The 20,158-nt window shown below is 44.4% G+C and overlaps 1 protein-coding gene across 1 annotated transcript in view; it reads right to left on the minus strand.

Moving 5' to 3' along the window:
* Positions 1–9,106: 9,106 nt before the first annotated feature.
* Positions 9,107–20,158, minus strand: part of LOC137430448 (metabotropic glycine receptor-like) — an 80,328-nt gene continuing 69,276 nt past the window's right edge. Inside the window, exons 7-9 of the mRNA XM_078782652.1 lie at positions 19,140–19,245; positions 17,708–17,857; positions 9,107–11,999 (exon numbers count right to left, since the gene is read on the minus strand). Coding sequence (XP_078638778.1) covers positions 10,374–11,999; positions 17,708–17,857; positions 19,140–19,245 — 1,882 coding nt within the window. The 3' untranslated portion in view covers positions 9,107–10,373. The remainder of the gene's footprint in view (positions 12,000–17,707; positions 17,858–19,139; positions 19,246–20,158) is intronic.

Raw genomic sequence — 20,158 nt, forward strand, 5'->3', positions numbered from 1 at the left:
GTGGGTGTGTCTCGGCATAAGGAAGAACGCTATTGAAAATTGGGTCGCCACGTCAAAATCCAAGATGGCCACCGCCATGTATGTCTGAACCTTGTGAGATGAATATCTTGAAAAATAAGCGAAGTACCAACTTCTAATTTGGTGTGTGGGTGTATCTCGGCATAAGGACAAACGCTATTGAAAATTGGGTCGCCATGTAAAAGTCCAAGATGGCCGCCACCATATATATGTCTGAAACTTGTGAGCGAAATATCTCGAAAAATAAGCGAAGTACCGACGTCTAATCTGGTGTGTGGGTGTATATAGGCACAAGGAAGAACGCTGTTTAAAATCGGGTCGCCACGTCAAAATCCAAGATGGCCGCCGCCATGTATGTCTGAACCTTGTAACCTGCATATCTTGAAAAATAAGCGAAGTACCAACTTCTAATCTGGTGTGTGGGTATATCTAGGCATAAGGAAGAACTCTATTGAAAATTGGGTCGCCACGTCAAAATCCAAGATGGCCGCCGCCATGTATGTCTGAACCTTGTGAGATGAATATCTTGAAAAATAAGCGAAGTACTAACGTCTAATCTGGCGTGTGGGTGTATCTCGGCATAAGGACGAACGCTATTGAAAATTGTGGTGCCACATCAAAATCCAAGATGGCCGCCACCATATATATTCCTGAAACTTGTGGGCGAAATATCTCGAACAATAAGCGAAGTACCAACGTCTAATTCTGGTGTGGGTGTATCTATTGGATCGCCACGTCAAAATCCAAGATGGCCACCGCCATGTATGTCTGAACCTTGTGAGATGAATATCTTGAAAAATAAGCGAAGTACCAACTTCTAATTTGGTGTGTGGGTGTATCTCGCCATAAGGAAGAAGGCTATTGAAAATTGGGTCGCCACGTCAAAATCCAAGATGGCCGCCACCATATATATATCTGAACCTTGTGAGCGAAATATCTTGAAAAATAAGCGATGTACCAACTTCTAATCTGGTGTATCTAGGCATAAGGAAGAACGCTATTGAAAATTGGGTCGCCATGTCAAAATCCAAGATGGCCGCCGCCATGTATGTCCGAACCTTGTGAGATGAATATCTTGAAAAATAAGCGAAGTACCAACTTCTAATTTGGTGTGTGGGTGTATCTCGCCATAAGGAAGAACGCTATTGAAAATTGGGTCGCCATGTCAAAATCCAAGATGGCCGCCACCATATATATGTCTGAACCTTGTGAGAGAAATATCTCGAAAAATAAGCGAAGTACCAACTTCTAATCTGGTGTGTGGGTGTATCTAGGCACATGGAAGAACGCTGTTTAAAATTGGGTCGCCACGTCAAAATCCAAGATGGCCACCGCCATGTATGTCTGCATCTTGTGAGAAGAATATCTTGAAAGATAAGCGAAGTACCAACTTCTAATTTGGTGTGTGGGTGTATCTCGGCATAAGGAAGACCGCTATTGTAAAGTGGGTCGCCACGTCAAAATCCAGGATGGCCGCCACCATATATATGTCTGAACCTTGTGAGCGAAATATCTTGAAAAATAAGCGAAGTACCTTCTGGTGTGTGGGTGTGTCTCGGCATAAGGAAGAACGCTATTGAAAATTGGGTCGCCACGTCAAAATCCAAGATGGCCGCCTCCATGTATGTCTGACCCTTGTGAGCGTAATATCATATCATATAGCATGTTTTCTGCATGTTCCAGTTTGTCAACTCGCATCACTTCCCCGACGGGGGACCTAGGCGTAACTCTTGTTACTAACAACATTTTCTGGAGACAGGATGTACTCGCCATTATATGTATAACCGGGATATATGTTTAATAGGGTATGCTAATTATGCATTTTTTTGTCTCTAATTAGCTCATTTGCATATTGCAAAAAAACGAAAGGTCAAATGACGAAACAAATGTCATAACCAATGTTCCTTGTGAAATTTACCACATTTTGGTACCCAGGTTGATATACTTTGGATGAAGTATGGTCACTGTAATGACGTTTGAACTTTGACCTTGAGTCAAGGTCACTAAAGGTCAATAGAAAAAAATGGCGACATCATTTTTCCGATTCGTAGGACCCAGTAGAATACATTTATCGTGGTTGCCCAAAATTAACATGAACTGCACACGAACTTGAAATTGAGTACATAGGCCCCCCTCAGTTTGGAATTTTGCAGGAGACGAACAAGAGGTGAATGGGACATGATGGTTAAAACATATTCAATCTAAACCGTTTTGCTGGTTCAATTATGTTAATTAAAAGTGTAATTAAACTTCCTTAATGCACTCAAACGCATATTTAGTGAAATGTATTCAATAAGTATATTGCACTGCATTTCATCACCAATTTATCTTATTGCGTCATGTGTGCCAAGAGTTATCGAGGGTCTCAAAGTTGTAAAGGTATAAAGGGTCTTAAAAGATCCAAAGGTCTAAAAGATCTTCATGTCTAAAAGGTATATTCCAATAGTCCATAATTAAGACGTCAAGTTCCAATAAGTAATTCACAGACGTACTCATGTTCAAACAGTACGTAATTAATAGACATACTCACAGGGGTTGTTGTTTACACCCATGTTTGTAGTTTTACCGACTATATACAGAGGTATCATGTGAATTGGTTTAAAATTGACGATTTATGTGACCTTGACCTTTGACTTCAAAAACAATAGGCTTCCAGCCTGTCACTACCTCTTCCACGTGGTGAGGTTTCGTGAAGATCGGAGTCAAAATGTGGCCTGTAGGCAATCGACAGACAAACGGAATAACAGACTAGACTAACCAACATACTTGCTCTTCGATTTCGCAAGTAACAAGAAAGATGACGTGCGTAGCACAATTGTGCAAAATCCAAATAAACAATATGCTTCCAGGTTTTGATTGGTGAACCAATTCAGTGACCCAATATTGCAAATTCTGTTCCACCTTGTAGATTACCCAGCTTCAGGGTGGGTTGGGTTTGAGCATTACTTGCTCAAAAAAAAATAGTCTGTATATTGCAAGAAGACTATAGGTGTTTGTGCGCTGTGCGCCTTGGTGGGAGACACTAAATAAAGTTGTCACTGGTGTTTTATCGTCACCATTATTATATGAAACAAAACATTGAATAATAATTACGGGTCCCTATTCGGTCCGGCCCCAGGTAGTTACTCCGCAGACCTCCCGACCCCATTCCTCTCTGCGCCCCTGCCCCTCCCTCTAATCATCCCGTCTCGGTACGATCCGTCTGTCGCTATTTTAACTTTAATCTACCGCGTCCCTTTCTTTCCATGCCATTTCATCGTGGCCATCTTCCATACTGCAGGCCTTATTTCCATGTGCCAAATCTATTTAATACTCCGAAGGCCCTTAAGACCCCTTTTACCTTTCAGTCCCTTTCAATACTTTGACATCATTAGATACCTTCACTCTTTTGACTTTTGATACCCCATAGACCCCTAGAACCTCCAGTCCTTTACACCCCATTAAGTCTCTTTCGACCCTTTAAACCTTAATATCATTTACACCCCTTGCACCCTTAAGACCCATTAGACAACTTGGACCCTTGACCATTAAGAGCTTCAGACCACTTGGACCTTTTTAGATTACAAAGAAGTAATATCACTCATATATCACAAATTTTTTTTTTTTTTTGTTTTTTTTTTTTGTATACAATATCGAGGCTCGTGAAAGAGCGAACATTAATCACATGAACACACAGAAAGACAAACCGACACATAAAACATATAACATAGGGAGCGGTAGACAAGATGGGGAGAGAGGGGGAAGGACACAAACACAACATTTGAGAGCAGGGACCGAGAGACATGGAGACATCGAGAGATCTGAGAGAGGGCGAGGGCTTTGGGGGGGGGGGGGGCGTGGGAAGGGGGCAGTGGGAGAGGTATAAAACATATGGACACTGCCAGGACTTCCAGGAAAGAAGTTGGAATTTCAAACAAGGTGGATCTGGGGTGAATTAGCGGGGGTAGAAAAGATCAAGGTTTTGGATGGGGGAAGATAAGAGATGGTGGTGAACAGCTGTTTTAAAGACCTGGAGGGAGGAGTGGGATTGAAGGGAGTGAGGGAGTTTGTTCCAGAGGCGGGAGAAAAGAGGAATGAAAGAGTGAAGGTGAGCGGAGAGCCGAGATTTCGGCAGTTTAACCATCAGAGGGTTGCTGGCAGATCTTGTGCGACCTGTAGGAATATTTGGGGGACAGAGCACAGAGAGAGCTGGGGGTGCAAGGCCGGAGAGGAGTCGGTAGAAGACAGAAAGACCACCTACCTGCCTGCGGTGAGTGAGTGAAAGGCCCTCAGAGATAGCTTCATCGCGGGAGATTCCAATAATTCTGAAAGCTTTGGTTTCAACAGCGTGAAGCCGAGCTAGGTGTGAGGCAGGAGCACCGGCCCATAGGGGAGAACAGTATTCCATTGAGCTGCGGATGAAAGCCTTGTATGTGGTGAGGAGCTCAGGTGTGCCGAGGAAGGACTTCGCACGACGGAGGATGCCCAGTCGGCGACTGGCTTTGGAGGCCAGCTTGGAAATGTGGTTTTCCCAAGAAAGATCATGGCAGATAGTGAGACCCAAAATCTTGAGCGACAGAACTTCTTGGAGAGGATTGTTGAGAAAGTAGATGGGAGGGTTGTCCAGTCGATCTTTTCGGAGAGACATAGTAAGAGTGTGAGATTTGTCAGGATTGAAAGACATGTTCCACTTGTTTGACCAGTCTGTGATTTTGTCCAGGTCTTCAGAGAGTGAGGAGGCAGCAGACTGCCGATCTGAGGGAAGAGGTATGGAGCGGCAGAGAGTGGAGTCATCAGCAAAGAGATAGAGAGGATTTTCGAGAGAGTCAGAGAGATCATTGATGAAGACCAGAAAAAGCACGGGGCCCAGAACACTGCCTTGGGGAACTCCAGCCTGAACAGGAAGAGGAGATGAGAGAAACCCATTCAGGGCCACACGTTGACGACGACTAGAGAGGAAGTCCGCCAGCCATGCGTGGAGATTTCCATGGATACCAAAGGAGGAGAGTTTGGTGAGCAGAGCGGGGTGCCAGACCGTGTCGAAGGCACGTGATATGTCGAGGGAGACAGCTCTAATTTCCTGTTTGGCATTGAGGACCTCCATCCATTGTTGAGACAGCAGAAGCAGCATGTCCAGAGTAGAGTGACCTGGTCTGAAACCAAATTGATGATCAGAGATCAAGCCATTGGAGAAGAGGAAAGATTTCATATCAGAAGCAATGATGGATTCCATGACTTTGCTGATAATTGGGAGAAGGCTGATTGGTCTGTAGTTGCTAGGATCTGTTTTTGCACCTTTTTTGTGCAAAGCGGTGATGTTGGCTGATTTCCAAGCAGATGGCAGTTGACCTTGAGCAAAAGAGAGGGTGAAGAGAACAGAGAGAGGGTGAGATAGAGCAGCAGAGCAGGATTTTAGGACCCGTGGGCTGATGCCGTCGGGTCCAGTTGCAGAATCAGAGTCGAGGGTTGACAGAAACTTTTCCACCTTGTCAGGAGGAAAGGACACGGAGTCCAGGAGCAGCAGGGTACGACTGGGTATGGTGGGTACAGAGAGGGATGGGTTTGGGACACAAGATTTAGAGGCAAACACAGAGTTGAGGCATTCAGCTTTTTCACGTGCGGAGTCAGCTGTGTAGCCGTTTGAGGTAAGGGAGGGGATGGAGGGGGAACAAACACCAGAAACGGATTTGACCAGACGCCACCAGGATTTGGAAGAGGGAGACAGATAAGAGAGTTCGGTCTTGAGAACGGAGAGATATTGTTTCCTGGCTCTCCTGAGGGTGGACACACACCCAAATAAGTAATATCACGTGACTGGCAAATAAGTAATATAACACACATAAATTTGAACACAAAAATGTTTGTATTATGATTGGTGTAAATCATGACAACACAAACTCACGCAGTCAGGTCATTATCCTCAGTTAAAACAAGCCCCAAGCCCGCACCTCTGCAGCAACCTGTGGTGAGGTGAGTGTAGTGAGCCGATCCACGCTAGTGTGTGTGTGTGTGTGTGTGTGTGTGTGTGTGTGTGTGTGTGTGTGTGTGTGTGTGTGTGTGTGTGTGTGTGTGTGTGTATATATACACACATGCAAGAAAACAACCTGTTGTTATGGGGATTAATTATTTTATGCTCTATAGTCTAAAACCTCCATGAGCACACCCCAAGTTCAAACACCAGTTTTAAACTCGTTCTGTAAAGCGGTTTTGGAATGTCTTGAACTAAAACAAAACAACTAGAGCGGCACTTGGTAGAACGCAAACCTCCGCCAGGCTGAACAGTTTACATTTTGTATCCATTGATAGACCTGATCTGCATCTGGACCTGAACCAAAATCGAACCGGCTTGTTCTCGTCACCTACCCAACTCACCCACCTAGTTTTGTCGGAATCCGTCCATAATCCTTTGGGATATCCTGTTCACAGACAGACAGACGGGTGAAACCTTCATGGAGGTAACTATATAAAGGACGATTAGTTGTAGAATTACTGAAGAATAATGCAGATAAATAGTTTCATTGTAATAGCTTCGTTGGCAAGTTGATGTTTTAACATACCACCTACCTTTTCCTTATTAATTAATAAGATAATATCGTGTTAGATTTTTTTTGGGGGGGGGGGGGGGTGGTGGAGGGGTAAGGGGTGTTCTGTATAGACAGCTTGGATATATAAATGTACCAGGGATGTTTCATTACCAATCGACTTGTAAAGCACTCGCTGAGTGGCTAAAGCACTCTATCAAGCACTCCAACTAAACTATTAAGGAACGGTTGGCTTGGCTAGCGACAGCAAGCTGATTGGTTATGGAACACCGCAGAACTGAGAGTTTCTTCAATTACTTTATGCTTTGTCCTACACAACCTTCAAATAAAGTCACAGTTAAAAAGCCAATTTGCTAATCACTTGTGTGTTTTACCTTGAATGGGTTACAACTCCTTTGGAAAAAGTGTTAAACTGCCTATTGACCTCATTTGGAAAGGTGTTAAACTATATACCCATTTGAAGAAAATATCTCATATATGCACAAGTGCCCTCTTTGAAGTAGAAAGATTGCTTTGCCGGCAGCATGTTCAGGTCATTTGGCCTTCCCTTGAAATTTACTTTCAGGGAGCAAAGTCCATAAACATTCTGCCTCTGTGCTGTAATTATAATAGTGAGCAAAATGTAGCAGTTGCCTTGCAACGGAGGAGGTAATAACATCGCTGTTTCATCCACTTGCATCATCTTCTGGATTGATTATCCTGTGCTTAGGAAGTCATACTGACCAAGGAGCAATGAAACTACAAATTTTCTTTATCTCAAGGTTTATATTATTCCACATTGCTCTGAGCAGCTAGGTGGTCGAGTGGTTAAAGTATCATGAACCGTGCTCAAAGCAGAGTATCTGTTAAATTGCAGAAGCAGTTTCTTGTCTCGGGTTATAATCCTGGACGGGTCGCCGCTCCGCCACAGGAAGTCAGGACGGGTCGCCGCTCCGACACAGGAAGTCAGGACGGGTCGCCGCTCCGACGCAGGAAGTCAGGACGGGTCGCCGCTCCGACACAGGAAGTCAGGACGGGTCGCCGCTCCGACACAGGAAGTCAGGACGGGTCGCCGCTCCGACACAGGAAGTCAGGACGGGTCGCCGCTCCGACACGAAGTCAGGACGGGTCGCCGCTCCGACACAGGAAGTCAGGACGGGTCGCCGCTCCGACACAGGAAGTCAGGACGGGTCACCGCTCCGACACAGGAAGTCAGGACGGGTCGCCGCTCCGACACAGGAAGTCAGGACGGGTCGCCGCTCCGACACAGGAAGTCAGGACGGGTCGCCGCTCCGACACAGGAAGTCAGGACGGGTCGCCGCTCCGACACAGGAGGTCAGGACGGGTCGCCGCTCCGACACAAGAAGTCAGGACGGGTCGCCGCTCCGACACAGGAAATCAGGACGGGTCGCCGCTCCGACACAGGAAGTCAGGACGGGTCGCCGCTCCGACACAGGAAGTCAGGACGGGTCGCCGCTCCGACGCAAGAAGTCAGGACGGGTCGCCGCTCCGACGCAGGAAGTCAGGACGGGTCGCCGCTCCGACGCAGGAAGTCAGGACGGGTCGCCGCTCCGACGCAGGAAGTCAGGACGGGTCGCCGCTCCGACGCAGGAAGTCAGGACGGGTCGCCGCTCCGACACAGGAAGTCAGGACGGGTCGCCGCTCCGACACAGGAAGTCAGGACGGGTCGCCGCTCCGACACAGGAAGTCAGGACGGGTCGCCGCTCCGACACAGGAAGTCAGGACGGGTCGCCGCTCCGACACAGGAAGTCAGGACGGGTCGCCGCTCCGACACAGGAAGTCAGGACGGGTCGCCGCTCCGACACAGGAAGTCAGGACGGGTCGCCGCTCCGACACAGGAAGTCAGGACGGGTCGCCGCTCCGACACAGGAAGTCAGGACGGGTCGCCGCTCCGACACAGGAAGTCAGGACGGGTCGCCGCTCCGACACAGGAAGTCAGAACGTGGCACCGCTCCGACACTGGAATTCAGGATGGGTCACTACTCTGACACAAGAAGTCAAGAGGGGTCACTACTGCGGCTCAGGAAGTCAAGGCAGGAATTTGTAATTTGTTCAGGGTGTCGGTGATAGCTCATATACATTTCAAGGACAACGTGGGATCTTTAACATCCACCAACTAATGCCAACAGACGGGACACACATTGATGTATCATCTTGCCTACGAAACACCAGGATGACAGTTTATAGCTTGGTTGACATTCAAACCCAGGTGTGACGGCATCGAGGCGTGTGCGTACCTCAAGGCCATCCCACCAGCCCAGTGGTAAAAAGCCTTTTTGCGTTTCCATCGCTGGTGTGGGTTACAATCATATAGTTAGCTGGCATTTTTCCAAACTTCGTGACACAGTGGCAACCTGTCTGGGATTGGTTCCTATCTACGGAAACATGCATGACTTATCGTCAGCACTCCATTGCTCATTCCACAGCATAGGTCTCAATCACCACTACCACATTACTCTGCAAAAGAAGTTTCAGTTTTGAAGATGTCTTGTACAAAATCGAGTTCAACAGGTCATCAGGCTCCCCAGGCAAGCCCCAAACTTGGTGTCACAAATTAAAACAAGAAATTAAGGGTTGTGCAAAACACTTTATCTCCACAATATCACAAACATATTGCACATTTACATCGGTAATATGTATTGATAGGGGCACAGCATGTACTGTCCATAAAGCCACAGTTGTTTAAAATGATTACACCTACAAAAAGACCAGCAAATAATAATAAAACAGATATCCCTCTATTTCCAGGATTTTTGTTTTACTCTGCCAATCCCAAGGTTTCCAGGCCAATTTCGGAATGGGTCATGACTGGCAAGGAGGCTGTCAGTTCAAAGCAGAGAGTTCTGTCCAGCAGCTGGAATTGCTCTCCTATGTAATTATAGTTATTACTATCTTGTAAATATTTTCAAGTGATTGTACGTTATTCTTTCACGGCTGAACCGCAGCACCTAGAGGCCCCTATGCTTGGGGCTCGGTACTTCAGAATCTGGGCAAGGTTTTACGGTACCACACATTGGCCTTGACATCCGTTTTGAGGCCACCAAAGGCTGCTATAAAGTGTGTATTGGGATGTGGGGTCGGGCAGTGCTGCTGCCGGCATGCTGACAAGAGGTAACCACCATGAGGCTGATAACTCCATAGCTTTAACACACCGTCTGGAAAAGCTCACCCAGCCGGGAAGCCCCTGCTTGTGTAATTATAATTGGTCTTATTCAACCTGACGCAAGTATTTTTCTTTCAGAAATTGGGAGAGTTATTGAATGTTTGTAAAAGTTACTTCATTTTCTTTCTTTCTTTTTTTCCTTCATTTGCCCTCTGAACAGAGGGAGAGTATTCGCCGCAAAACAAATGAATAACAAGCGGTAACTCACAATTTGTAATAATATTGTTCGAAAGCAGCAGTCGGGTCGGTGATGTATGCACGGTTAGGGCAGTAATCCGATTCGTACCTACTTTCACGACTTGCAACCCACAGCAAAATAGCAAATCGTTTCGCTTGAAAGGCAGGACCCCAAGGCAGACCTTTGCAACAGAAGTAATGGGATTGCAGTGTGCTCTGTAATGGATATAAGATGGATATAATATGGAACGGGAAGTATCGATCACAACACCAAAGCAGGAGGCCCTTACATGCTGCACTTTCACCTCTGTGGAAATTCTTCGAAAATCTGTTCACAGTTACGATTCGGTGGGTTCTGGTATTAAAGGGAAAAAGTACAAAATGAGCTGCATTCCCATATTTCAGGGATGACAGGAAATCCAGTTTACCCCCCTCTCCCAACCACCCAAAAAGAAAAACAAGAGTTCAGCTGGCTTCTTTGCCAATGTGCATCTTCACTCTTTGGCCTCCTTGGGCACATTTACTTGCTTTTGTGTTTGTGTCAGAGGGAGCACAGCTTTGTCATTTGTGGACCCCTTCTGTCCATGATCCGCTTTTTTCCTTCCAATATTGACGAGGTTTTTAAAGTTAAACCCGAATCCTTTGGCTTGTTGCTTTGGCTTTGTATGCGAGCCATTGGTCATTTTTTCTGATGCAAGCTTTTCTGATATCTTAAGCTCCCCTGGAGAGTTGGACCTTGAAGAACATGGAATTTCATCTTCCATCTCCCATGGGCAGATATCAGCCAAATTGGCTTTCTGTCCTTTTATATCAGCGGTTTCGGTGCAGGCCGCCTGTCCCCTGTCATCCGTTGTGCTTTCTGGGACGTCCTGAATCTCCCACGGACATACATCTGTTTTGCTTAGGGCTTTCGGCTCCATGGTGGGTGAAATGAGCTGGGTGTTCATTGGATCCTCTGATTCTTGCATTTCTTCAAACACCGATGAAAGGCTTCCCGGCAGTGCTTCTGCTTCCTCAACTTCTCGATTAGGATCAGATAGATTCCGCTGCTTGTTTGTGGTTTTGCTTTGGCCAACATGCAGCGGACCATCATGTTCGTCGTTCTCCTTGATGGAATCTGGTGCAATGGACACGTGCTTTTGCGGCTTCTGACCTTCTCCAGAAGCATGCTGTGTGGTCGAGGGTAGGTCTTGAAATTCCCAAGGACAGACTTCTTCTCGATCATATTCATCATTATTTGCTTGTGAGGCATCCGCAAAAGTCACACAACTGTGCTTTTCTTCAGAGGAACCATGTTTTTTGTGTTGCTGATTCCAGGTCACTTCACCCGGTCGCATTCTCAAGCTTGAGTCCTTAGCACACACGGTGTTTTCTGTTAGAATACGATGCTCAGCCAGACTTTTCATTTTTCCGCAACTCACGGAATCTCCTGAGACAGTATCTTTCCATGCCATTTCATCGTGACCATCCTCCATACTGCAAGCCTTATTTCCATGTGCCAAAGTGCGTTCGCGTGTTCCACTGATTAGACTTAAAGATTTTTGTAGCAATGAGGGCCGTGCATGGTGCTGGGCCGGTCGCTTGTTTGCTGCAGACAAGTTGTGGGCGCTCGCCGATCGGCAAACAAGTGGCACCGAGTCAAGAGAATCGGCCTCTGCTTTGTCTAAGCTTGAAGGCCTCGGTGTCACAGCCTCTCCTGGTACCTGGGGTATTTCAGCTGCCACAGCGTTTTCCTCTGATCTTTCAGAAGCTGGACCAAGCTCTGGCTGTTCAAGCAAATGATCATAACTACTGTATGACTTTGGCAATATAAAGGGCCTGTGATTTGCTTGGCTTTGCTGCAGTTGTTGAAAATGCTCATCTCGTGGTCTGGGATCAGTTGACGAGCGCTTAGAAGAGCAAGGAGTGTGTGGTGTGCCAGCAGCACTGCTTCCTCGCGAGTCGCAGCGTTCCCGGTCATCACGACGGGTCACGTTGTCCGGCAGCTCGGTGATCCGTCGCATGATGGACCTCCCAAGTCCCTTCTTTAAGCTTCTTTTCTTCTGCAGGTGAGGATTATTGATCAGCATCTTTTGTCCTTTGTAGAATTCCAGCTGGGCGTAAAGTCGCTTCAGCTCATCCTGTGCACATGCCACAGAGATAAACGAGGAAGAAGATTAGCCTTGACATATGAATGCATCATATTGTTATGAGTGCACACTTAAAACACAGTTGAAACTCCAGTGCTGGATATGAGGGATTGAAAAAGCTTTCCCCCAACCATAAAGACAGGTCTTGCTTTTGAGCGAACTTCAGCACAGATGTTAAGTCTTTTCTACATAGTTTCCAGCAAATGTCACACAATTTTCCCAATTAACTTTCTACCAGATCCTTGGGTGTCAACTGGTGGGTAACAAGAGAGGGAGGACATCTTGCCCCCACCCCCACTTTTTGGAGGGGGAAACATGCCCCTGTTTCCCTGCACTTTTTTGATTGAAAAACAAAAAATGTGCTCACTCACAAAATATTATGAAGCAGTTTTCCTTGCAATTGATTTAACACATTTTATGAAAAGTTTGAACGTGCGATTAATTACTTGGCGAGTGGAATATTAATGAATAGTTTGCTATTTGAGAACATCGTTGAAATCAATGTCGTATGGCCCAGACATACAGTCGTGGCAAAAAATATTGGCACCCTTGCACTTTTTTCAAATAACTAACAATTTTCTCTAAAAATAAGCTGAAATTGACAACGGTATTTGGTCTCCACAATTCTTTATTTCACTGTTAATATTACAGAACCTTTGTTTTTGATTCAGAACTTAATATATCCTTTTAAATCAGAAAATAACTAGATCGGCACTCAGTGGAGAGCATACCTCAACCTAGTTGGCCATATCACTCAATGGTGAAGAATCGCTTAAAAAATTATACTAGCTGGATCTTGATCCGGATCCTCACCAAAATTTAATTGATTTTTCCTTGTCACACACAGAACCTGTCCAACAGGTTTCGTCCAAATCCATCCATACCTTTTTGAGATGTCCTGCTGTGCATCGTTTTTGGCCCCATCTCCCAATGGTGAAGAATCACTTTAAAAATCCTACTAGCTGGATCCGAATCCGGATCTTCACCAAAATCATCTTCGGATCATTTTTAACCGTTCGAACATTCAGAACATTTCGTTCTTGTCACATACGCTACATCTCTGCCAAATTTCGTCTGAATCTGTCCACAACTTTTTGAGATATTTTGTTCACAAACGGACAGACAAACAGACGGGTGAAAACATAACCTCCATCCACCTTTGGTGGCGGAGGTAAAAATAAATGCCATTGACAAAATTATTGACACTCAGGACTTAATATTTGGTAGCACAGCCTTTGGACAAAATAACTGCAATCAAGCACTTCCTTTAGCCATGAATGAGCTTCTACACCTCTCTACTGGCAGTTTGGCCCACTCTTCTTGTGTAAACTGCTCCAGGTCTCCCAGATTTGAAGGGTGCCCTCTCCCAACTGCTGCTTTCAGATCACCCAACAGGTGTTCAATGGGATTTAGATCTGGACTCATTGCTGGACACTTCAGTACAGTCCAGCGTTTGGTCTTAAACCATTCCTGGGTGCTTTTTGAAGTGTGTTTGGGGTCATTGTCCTGCTGCAAGACCCATGACGTTCTACAGAGACCCAGCTTTCTGACGCTGGGTTGAACATTGCGCTCCAAAATGCCTGGATAATCTCCTGATTTCATGATGCCATGCACACATTCAAGCCATCCAGTGCCAGAGGCAGCACAGCAACACCAAAACATCACTGAACCTTCTCCATGTTTGACTGTAGGGAAGGTGTTCTTTTCTTTGAAGGCTTCATTTTGTTTTCTGCAAACATAGAGATGATGGGCTTCACAAAAAAAGCTCTAATTTGGTCTCATCTGTCCACGAACATTCTCCCAGAAGGATTTTGGCTTGTTCAGGTGTGTTTTGGCAAACTCCAGTCGGGCTTTCTCAGCAGTGGGGTCCTCCTGTGTCTCCTGCCACAGAACCCCTTTCATTGAGTTGGCGACGGATGAAACTGTCGTACCTTGTATCTGAAGGTCGGCTTGAATCTGTTTGGAAGTTGATTGAGGTGCTTTCTCCACCAATCCTTTGCTGCAATCTTCGATCAAGTTTTCTCTTGCGGCCACGTCCAGGGAGGTTGGATACAGTGCCATGGGCGTTAAACTTCCTGATAACATTGTGTACGGTGGACACAGGAACATCAAGGTCTCTGGAGATGGACTAGCAGCCTTGAGATTGTCCATGCTTGGCTACAATCTTGTGTCTGACCTCCTCAGACAATTCTCTGGTTTTTTCTTTTCTCTATGCTCATTGTGGTACAGACAGTGACAAAAAAACAGCAGACTGACTCCTTTTCTCCATTCAAACTGGTTGAATGAGTGATTTTTATATTGCAGGCACCTGCAACTCACCGTAGGTGAGTTCAATTCCAGAGTAAAGGAGAATCACCTGCTTGAAATGTAATTATTTCTTACAACTTCTAAAAGGTGCCAATAATATTGTCTGGGCCATTTTAGGATTTATGTGTGGAATAAGCTAAGATTTAGGAATTGCGTGAGCCTTTCTTTGTTTTGTTCCACTGTAAACCAAAGAAATACACATGTGGATACCAAAATATTTAATTTCAACAATTTTCTGGAAGAAATGGTGCATTATTTGAAAAAAGTGCAAGGGTGCCAATTTTTTTGGCCACGACTGCAACTACTTGTATTCAGGCCGCAACCACTCAACATCGTGTGCGGACTGGCACTTCAGGGCTTGTCTAGTTACATCATCATTATTATCATCATCATTATTATTATTAAACTAAAATTTGCAATTTGGTGTCCGTCTTTGACCGATGCATTTGGTTAATTATTCAATCTCAAATAAACATACCAGGGGGACTAAGGACCCATCATACCTCAAAACAAAGGTTGTGACTACTTGTCCCCCAACCCCACGGGGGTTGCGCAGAGGAGGGTGCTGCAAATTCTTTATATGTACCGTGTGGCACTGCTCCCAGTGGGAATATGCATGATGACAGGCCTTCCATCTCAATCTTTTCTGCCTTGATTTTACAATTTCAGATATTATTTTCAGTATATTATGTTCCTTTAGACTCGACTGCAAAATATCCGGAGGAATTCAGATATTTTATTTGCTTTTTCCATCTTGGAAAATCCTTAGCAGCTTGGAGCATCATTTGCGACGTACAGCTGCTTTTCTCACCACTTGCTCACTTCATTGGATTTTTAGGTCATTTTACTGTTGTTCCTATTGCTTTCTTGCCGACTTCGATTCTTTTTTGTTGCTATCCCTTTATTTTTTGGACTGCACGGTACACCAAAGAAGAAGAAAAAAGCATAAAATGTCACAGCCCCCATGGTTTTAGTAATTTTGCTGTACGCAATTAAAGGCCGTCAGTCGGCCATCTTTGTTCGGATTACAAAACAAAATCTTCTGCATATGTATACTCTCATGTATTGTATTGTCTTTGTGCCAAGTTTGAACAAAATCGGTCCATGCATGTCGAGAAATGGTTGGGGACATGTTTAAGTAACAAAATGGCCGCCAGTTGGCCATCTTGGATCTGATCTCGAAAATAAATGATGTGCATATATAAGCCCTGATTTATTTTATGTGTGCCAAGTTTGAACAAGATCGGTAAATGCATGTTCAAAAAATGGTTGAGGACATGGTCAATATTGGGGTTTTTTTTACTCCCGCCACCAAAGGTGGATAGAGATTATGGTTTCACCCCTGTCTGTCTGTTTGTTTGTTTGTGAACAAGATATCAAAAAGTTGTGGATGGATTCGGATGGAATTTCGAAATTTCGATTCGGACGAACAGAGACGTAGTGTATAATATGACAAGGACGAAATGCTTCGATTTTGGTGAAGATCCGGATTCGGATCCGGCTACTGGAATTTTTAAAGTGATTCTTCACCATTGGGAGATAGGGCCAAAAACGATACATAGCGGGATATCTCAAAAAGTTATGGATGGATTTGGACGAAACTTGTTGGGCAGGTTTGTGTGTGTGACACGAAAGAATCGATTCAATTTTGGTGAAGATCCGAAGATGAATTCGGATATGATAATTATTTAATTTTTTAAGTGATTCTTCACCATTGGGAGATCGGGCCAAAAACGATACATAGCGGGATATCTCAAAAAGTTATGGATGGATTTGGACGAAACTTGGTGGTTGTGTGTCTGACAAGGAACAATCGATTCAATTTTGGTGAAGATCTGAATATGAATTCGGATATGATAATTATTTAATTTCTAAGTGATTCTTCACCATTGGGAGATTGGGCCAAAAACGATACATAGCAGGATATCTCAAAAAGTTGTGGATGGATTTGGACGAAACTTGGTGGTTGTGTGTCTGACAAGGAACAATCGATTCAATTTTGGTGAAGATCTGAATATGAATTCGGATATGATAATTATTTAATTTCTAAGTGATTCTTCACCATTGCGAGATCGGGCCAAAAACGATACATAGCAGGATATCTCAAAAAGTTGTGGATGGATTTGGACGAAACTTGTTGGGCAGGTTGTGTGTGTGACAAGAAAGAATCGATTCAATTTTGGTGAAGATCCGAATATGAATTCGGATATGATAATTGTTTAATTTTTTTAAGTGATTCTTCACCATTGAAAGATAGTGCTAAAACCAACATATAGCAGGATATCTCAAAAAGTTATAGATGGATTTAGACGAAACTTGTTGGGCAGGTTGTGTGTGTGACAAGGAAGAATCGATTCAATTTTGGTGAAGATCCGGATCCAGCTAGTATAATTTTTTAAGTGATTCTTCACCATTGGGAGATAGGGCCTAAAACGATATAGAACCACCTTTAGAGGCCATTTTTCCCCACAGAGCAGGGGTTGGCCTTTTTCGGGCACCGTGGTCCCCTTTTTGAAGCAATGTTTTACAGCCGGATGCCCTTACTGCCGCCAAACTGTTAGTCGCCTCTTGTGACACACAGGGAATTACCAGTGAACTGGTACTCAATTTGCCGACCTCGGAAGGATGACAGGCTGAGTCAACCCCCCTGGCGTTAATTCAGCAATCGACCGGGATTCGAACCCATGATCCTAGGATCCCAAGCCTGCACCCTAACCGCTAAGCCAATACCAGGCTGGGGCCTAAAACGATATATAGCAGGATATCTCAAAAAGTTGTGCACTGATGATTTTGATTAAATGTGATTCTATATTGTGATTTTCTGGTCTACTCTAGGATACAAAAGGTCAACTGTTCACCTGGTGGAGGTATGCTCTCTACTGAGTGACGTTCTAGTTTACAACTAAAATGGCTGCCAGTCTACCAGTCGCCCATCTTTGATTAGATCGTAACATAGTGAGGCGCACGTGTATGCCATAGTGTGCTGTGCTTGTGCCAAGTTTGAACAAAATCTGACCATGTACGTCCGCGAAATGGTGGAGGACATGTTCAACATCGGGGTTTTTTTTAACAAAAATGGCCGCCAGTCGGCCATCTTTGATCGCATCGTGAAAACAAAATGATGTACATATGTAAACCATCATGTATTGTCTTTCGATCAAGTATGATCAAAATTGGTCCATACATCTCTGAGATATGGTTGTAGACTCATGCGGACGGATGGATGAGACCCAATCCATAAAGCCCCCTTTTTGGACAAAGCCCAACGGAGGCTAACAAAGTTGACCTCCATACTCCCGATATAATTTTCCCACAAAATGTAGCATAAGCGGCCATAAAGTGCTTAGAGTCCTAAATTTTCCAGGCCTGCCGAAGGGACAAACCGCATGTACCCTGAGGTCGTCAGGATCAACGCTGTGCTCGCTCCAAGCAGAGGTGATGCTGCTGTTGAGGTAGGAGCCGGAACGACGCATCACATCCAACTCATCCTCGTATGGCTCCACGGCTATGTCATCCCGTGGGGCTGAAGTTCCACAGGCAAACTTCAATTGCACCCGTGATGGGTTGGAAGTGAGGAGACATTGAAATGAGTTTAGCATTCATATAGAGCTGGAGATTTGAAGAAAGCATAAAACATTTTTCCAAAGTAATGGCTTCGGCTTTGGAACAAAAAGGTAAAGCACTACAGCAATTTTTTAAAATGAGAACGACTAGATCTGGTCAAGCTCATAACCAATTTAGTACATGGAAGAAAAGTAGTACATAGAAAAAAAAGGAAAAAACACTTCGAAGTATCAATCGCAACTTCATTGAATTTCGCTTTTTTTTTTTTGAAAGCAGCCATTTCTGGTCTAAGAAATGGCTCAAACATACATGTGCCATCAGAACGTCACGTGTTCACACCCAATCTTGCACAAGACATGAAACCTATTTTAGTTTTTCTAACATCTTTCGGTTCACTTTAATAAACTTTTGAGATTGTTTGGGCAAGACTTACATTGCACGGGACCGCAGGTTTGATGTCCTGTCTTGTGGTATGGTTAAGAGGTTTCATGTAGTAATCCTATACTCACCATTGGCATTGGTTTGAGTTGAGTTCAAGTACATGCAAGGTAACTACAATATAAAATGCTGATGCGGCACCTGAACGTTTGTCTGTAGCTCAATGGAGTCATGCTCTCCCCTATGGGCTTGTGGCCCTGTTTCACACTCCGCACTCCTATGTGCTGTGGAATCCAAAGCTCAACATCATTGGCATCTCCCACAAATAATAAATAACAGGCACAGGTCTTGTTGCTGTATAATGGCGGACAGGCTAGTGGCCTTTGTTTTGTACTGTTTCTCTTCTTGTCTTTCTCCTACTGGTCTTTCAGCTCTACACCCCTCCACAACCCTCACCGGGATGCATGGAATCTTCCAGTATCCTCCTCCTTGTTCACCTTCCAAAAACCCAGGCTTACTGCTCACTTCCACTCCTTTGTTCTTCTCTCTCACTTGTGGAATGGCCTCCTTCCTGAGTCAGTATAATCACACCTTTCACACAAGTACATCACGATCTCGTGTCAACTTCCATCTCGAACCGCAACCTTTTCTACTACCCCTTTAACTCTCAAATAATTTACCCTTTATTTGCAGGTTACTGTAGTCCCTCACCTCATCTAGCTCTCTCCTCTTTCCTGTTCATTCATTCCTCTGCTTATTGAGTCCAAATGCGGCCCACTGTCAGTATGTTGCCCTTTTATCCTTTCTCAACTTGTTTTTCCAAGAGCTTATATTTTGTGTAAAAATATTTTACAATAATAACTTCACCTTTAACAGCCTCACCTTTGGAATGAGTAAGAGGCCTACAGTTACAGAGACAGTGAGGTGGGTGTGTGTGAACACAGCCAGTAGCATCCAGTCGGGATGCATTCGGGATGTCATGGTGAACCTGCACTCAAAACACACACACACACACACACACACTTGTGAATGGCACCTCAACTTGACAGTAATATTCACCATGTCAGCACAGCAAAACACATCCCAGCCTGATACCTTGGCTGATCTGAAGATGGTCTTTTTTAATCTGATTCCAGCAAGAAATAAATTAATTCATACACAGAACATGATGCATACTCATTTTAAAGACAGGGTTAAGCAGTTGGTTCACTTTGTCTGTCTGTCTGTCCACAATCGTTGGTTTATGATCGCGGAAAAATTTCACTTCATTTCAACTGAATGTTATATGTAGAACAAGAATCGGAAAGCGGACCTGTAGTTTAGCAGTAATTTGTATCTGAAATTTTATCGACCGCACATGCGCAGTGAGGTCATATTTTTTACTTTATTTGCCTGTCTGGCATGGTAGTCAAACATAATTGAAAATCATTCCAAACAGGAAACTTAATATTTTTAGCGACGTTAAAGGACAAAAACAACAGGCACGAATAACTAATGTAACGTGTTAAATAAGGTGGTGTAATAGACGCTGCATTAACGGCGGTGAACAAATGCAAATATTTTTTCTACAACCTTTAAATCACTTTTATTTCAATTTAATCATATACTTGAACACTGGCGAACATTAATCGCATTCTTGGCATTTTCAAAAACCTTCCGTTTGGCAGTACTTGGACAAAATATTACGGCATTTTTTTACATCAAATTTGCTGCTCGCAAACCAATCAAATAATCAAGCTTGTCGAAATGCACGGTAATCAAGCGTTGTTACGTTATGCGCATTCCTAAAACAAAATAGCGGTACATAATTTTAGAAAAGCCCCATATTGGGGTTAAGCAATCTGTAACCGTGTGACAAATCATCACAACCAATGAAATTTGCCGCTTGCACACCTTGTTTT

The sequence above is a fragment of the Myxine glutinosa genome, chromosome 7 (assembly GCF_964187855.1).
Source record: "Myxine glutinosa chromosome 7, kmMyxGlut1.1, whole genome shotgun sequence".
Taxonomy (NCBI): domain Eukaryota; kingdom Metazoa; phylum Chordata; class Myxini; order Myxiniformes; family Myxinidae; genus Myxine; species Myxine glutinosa.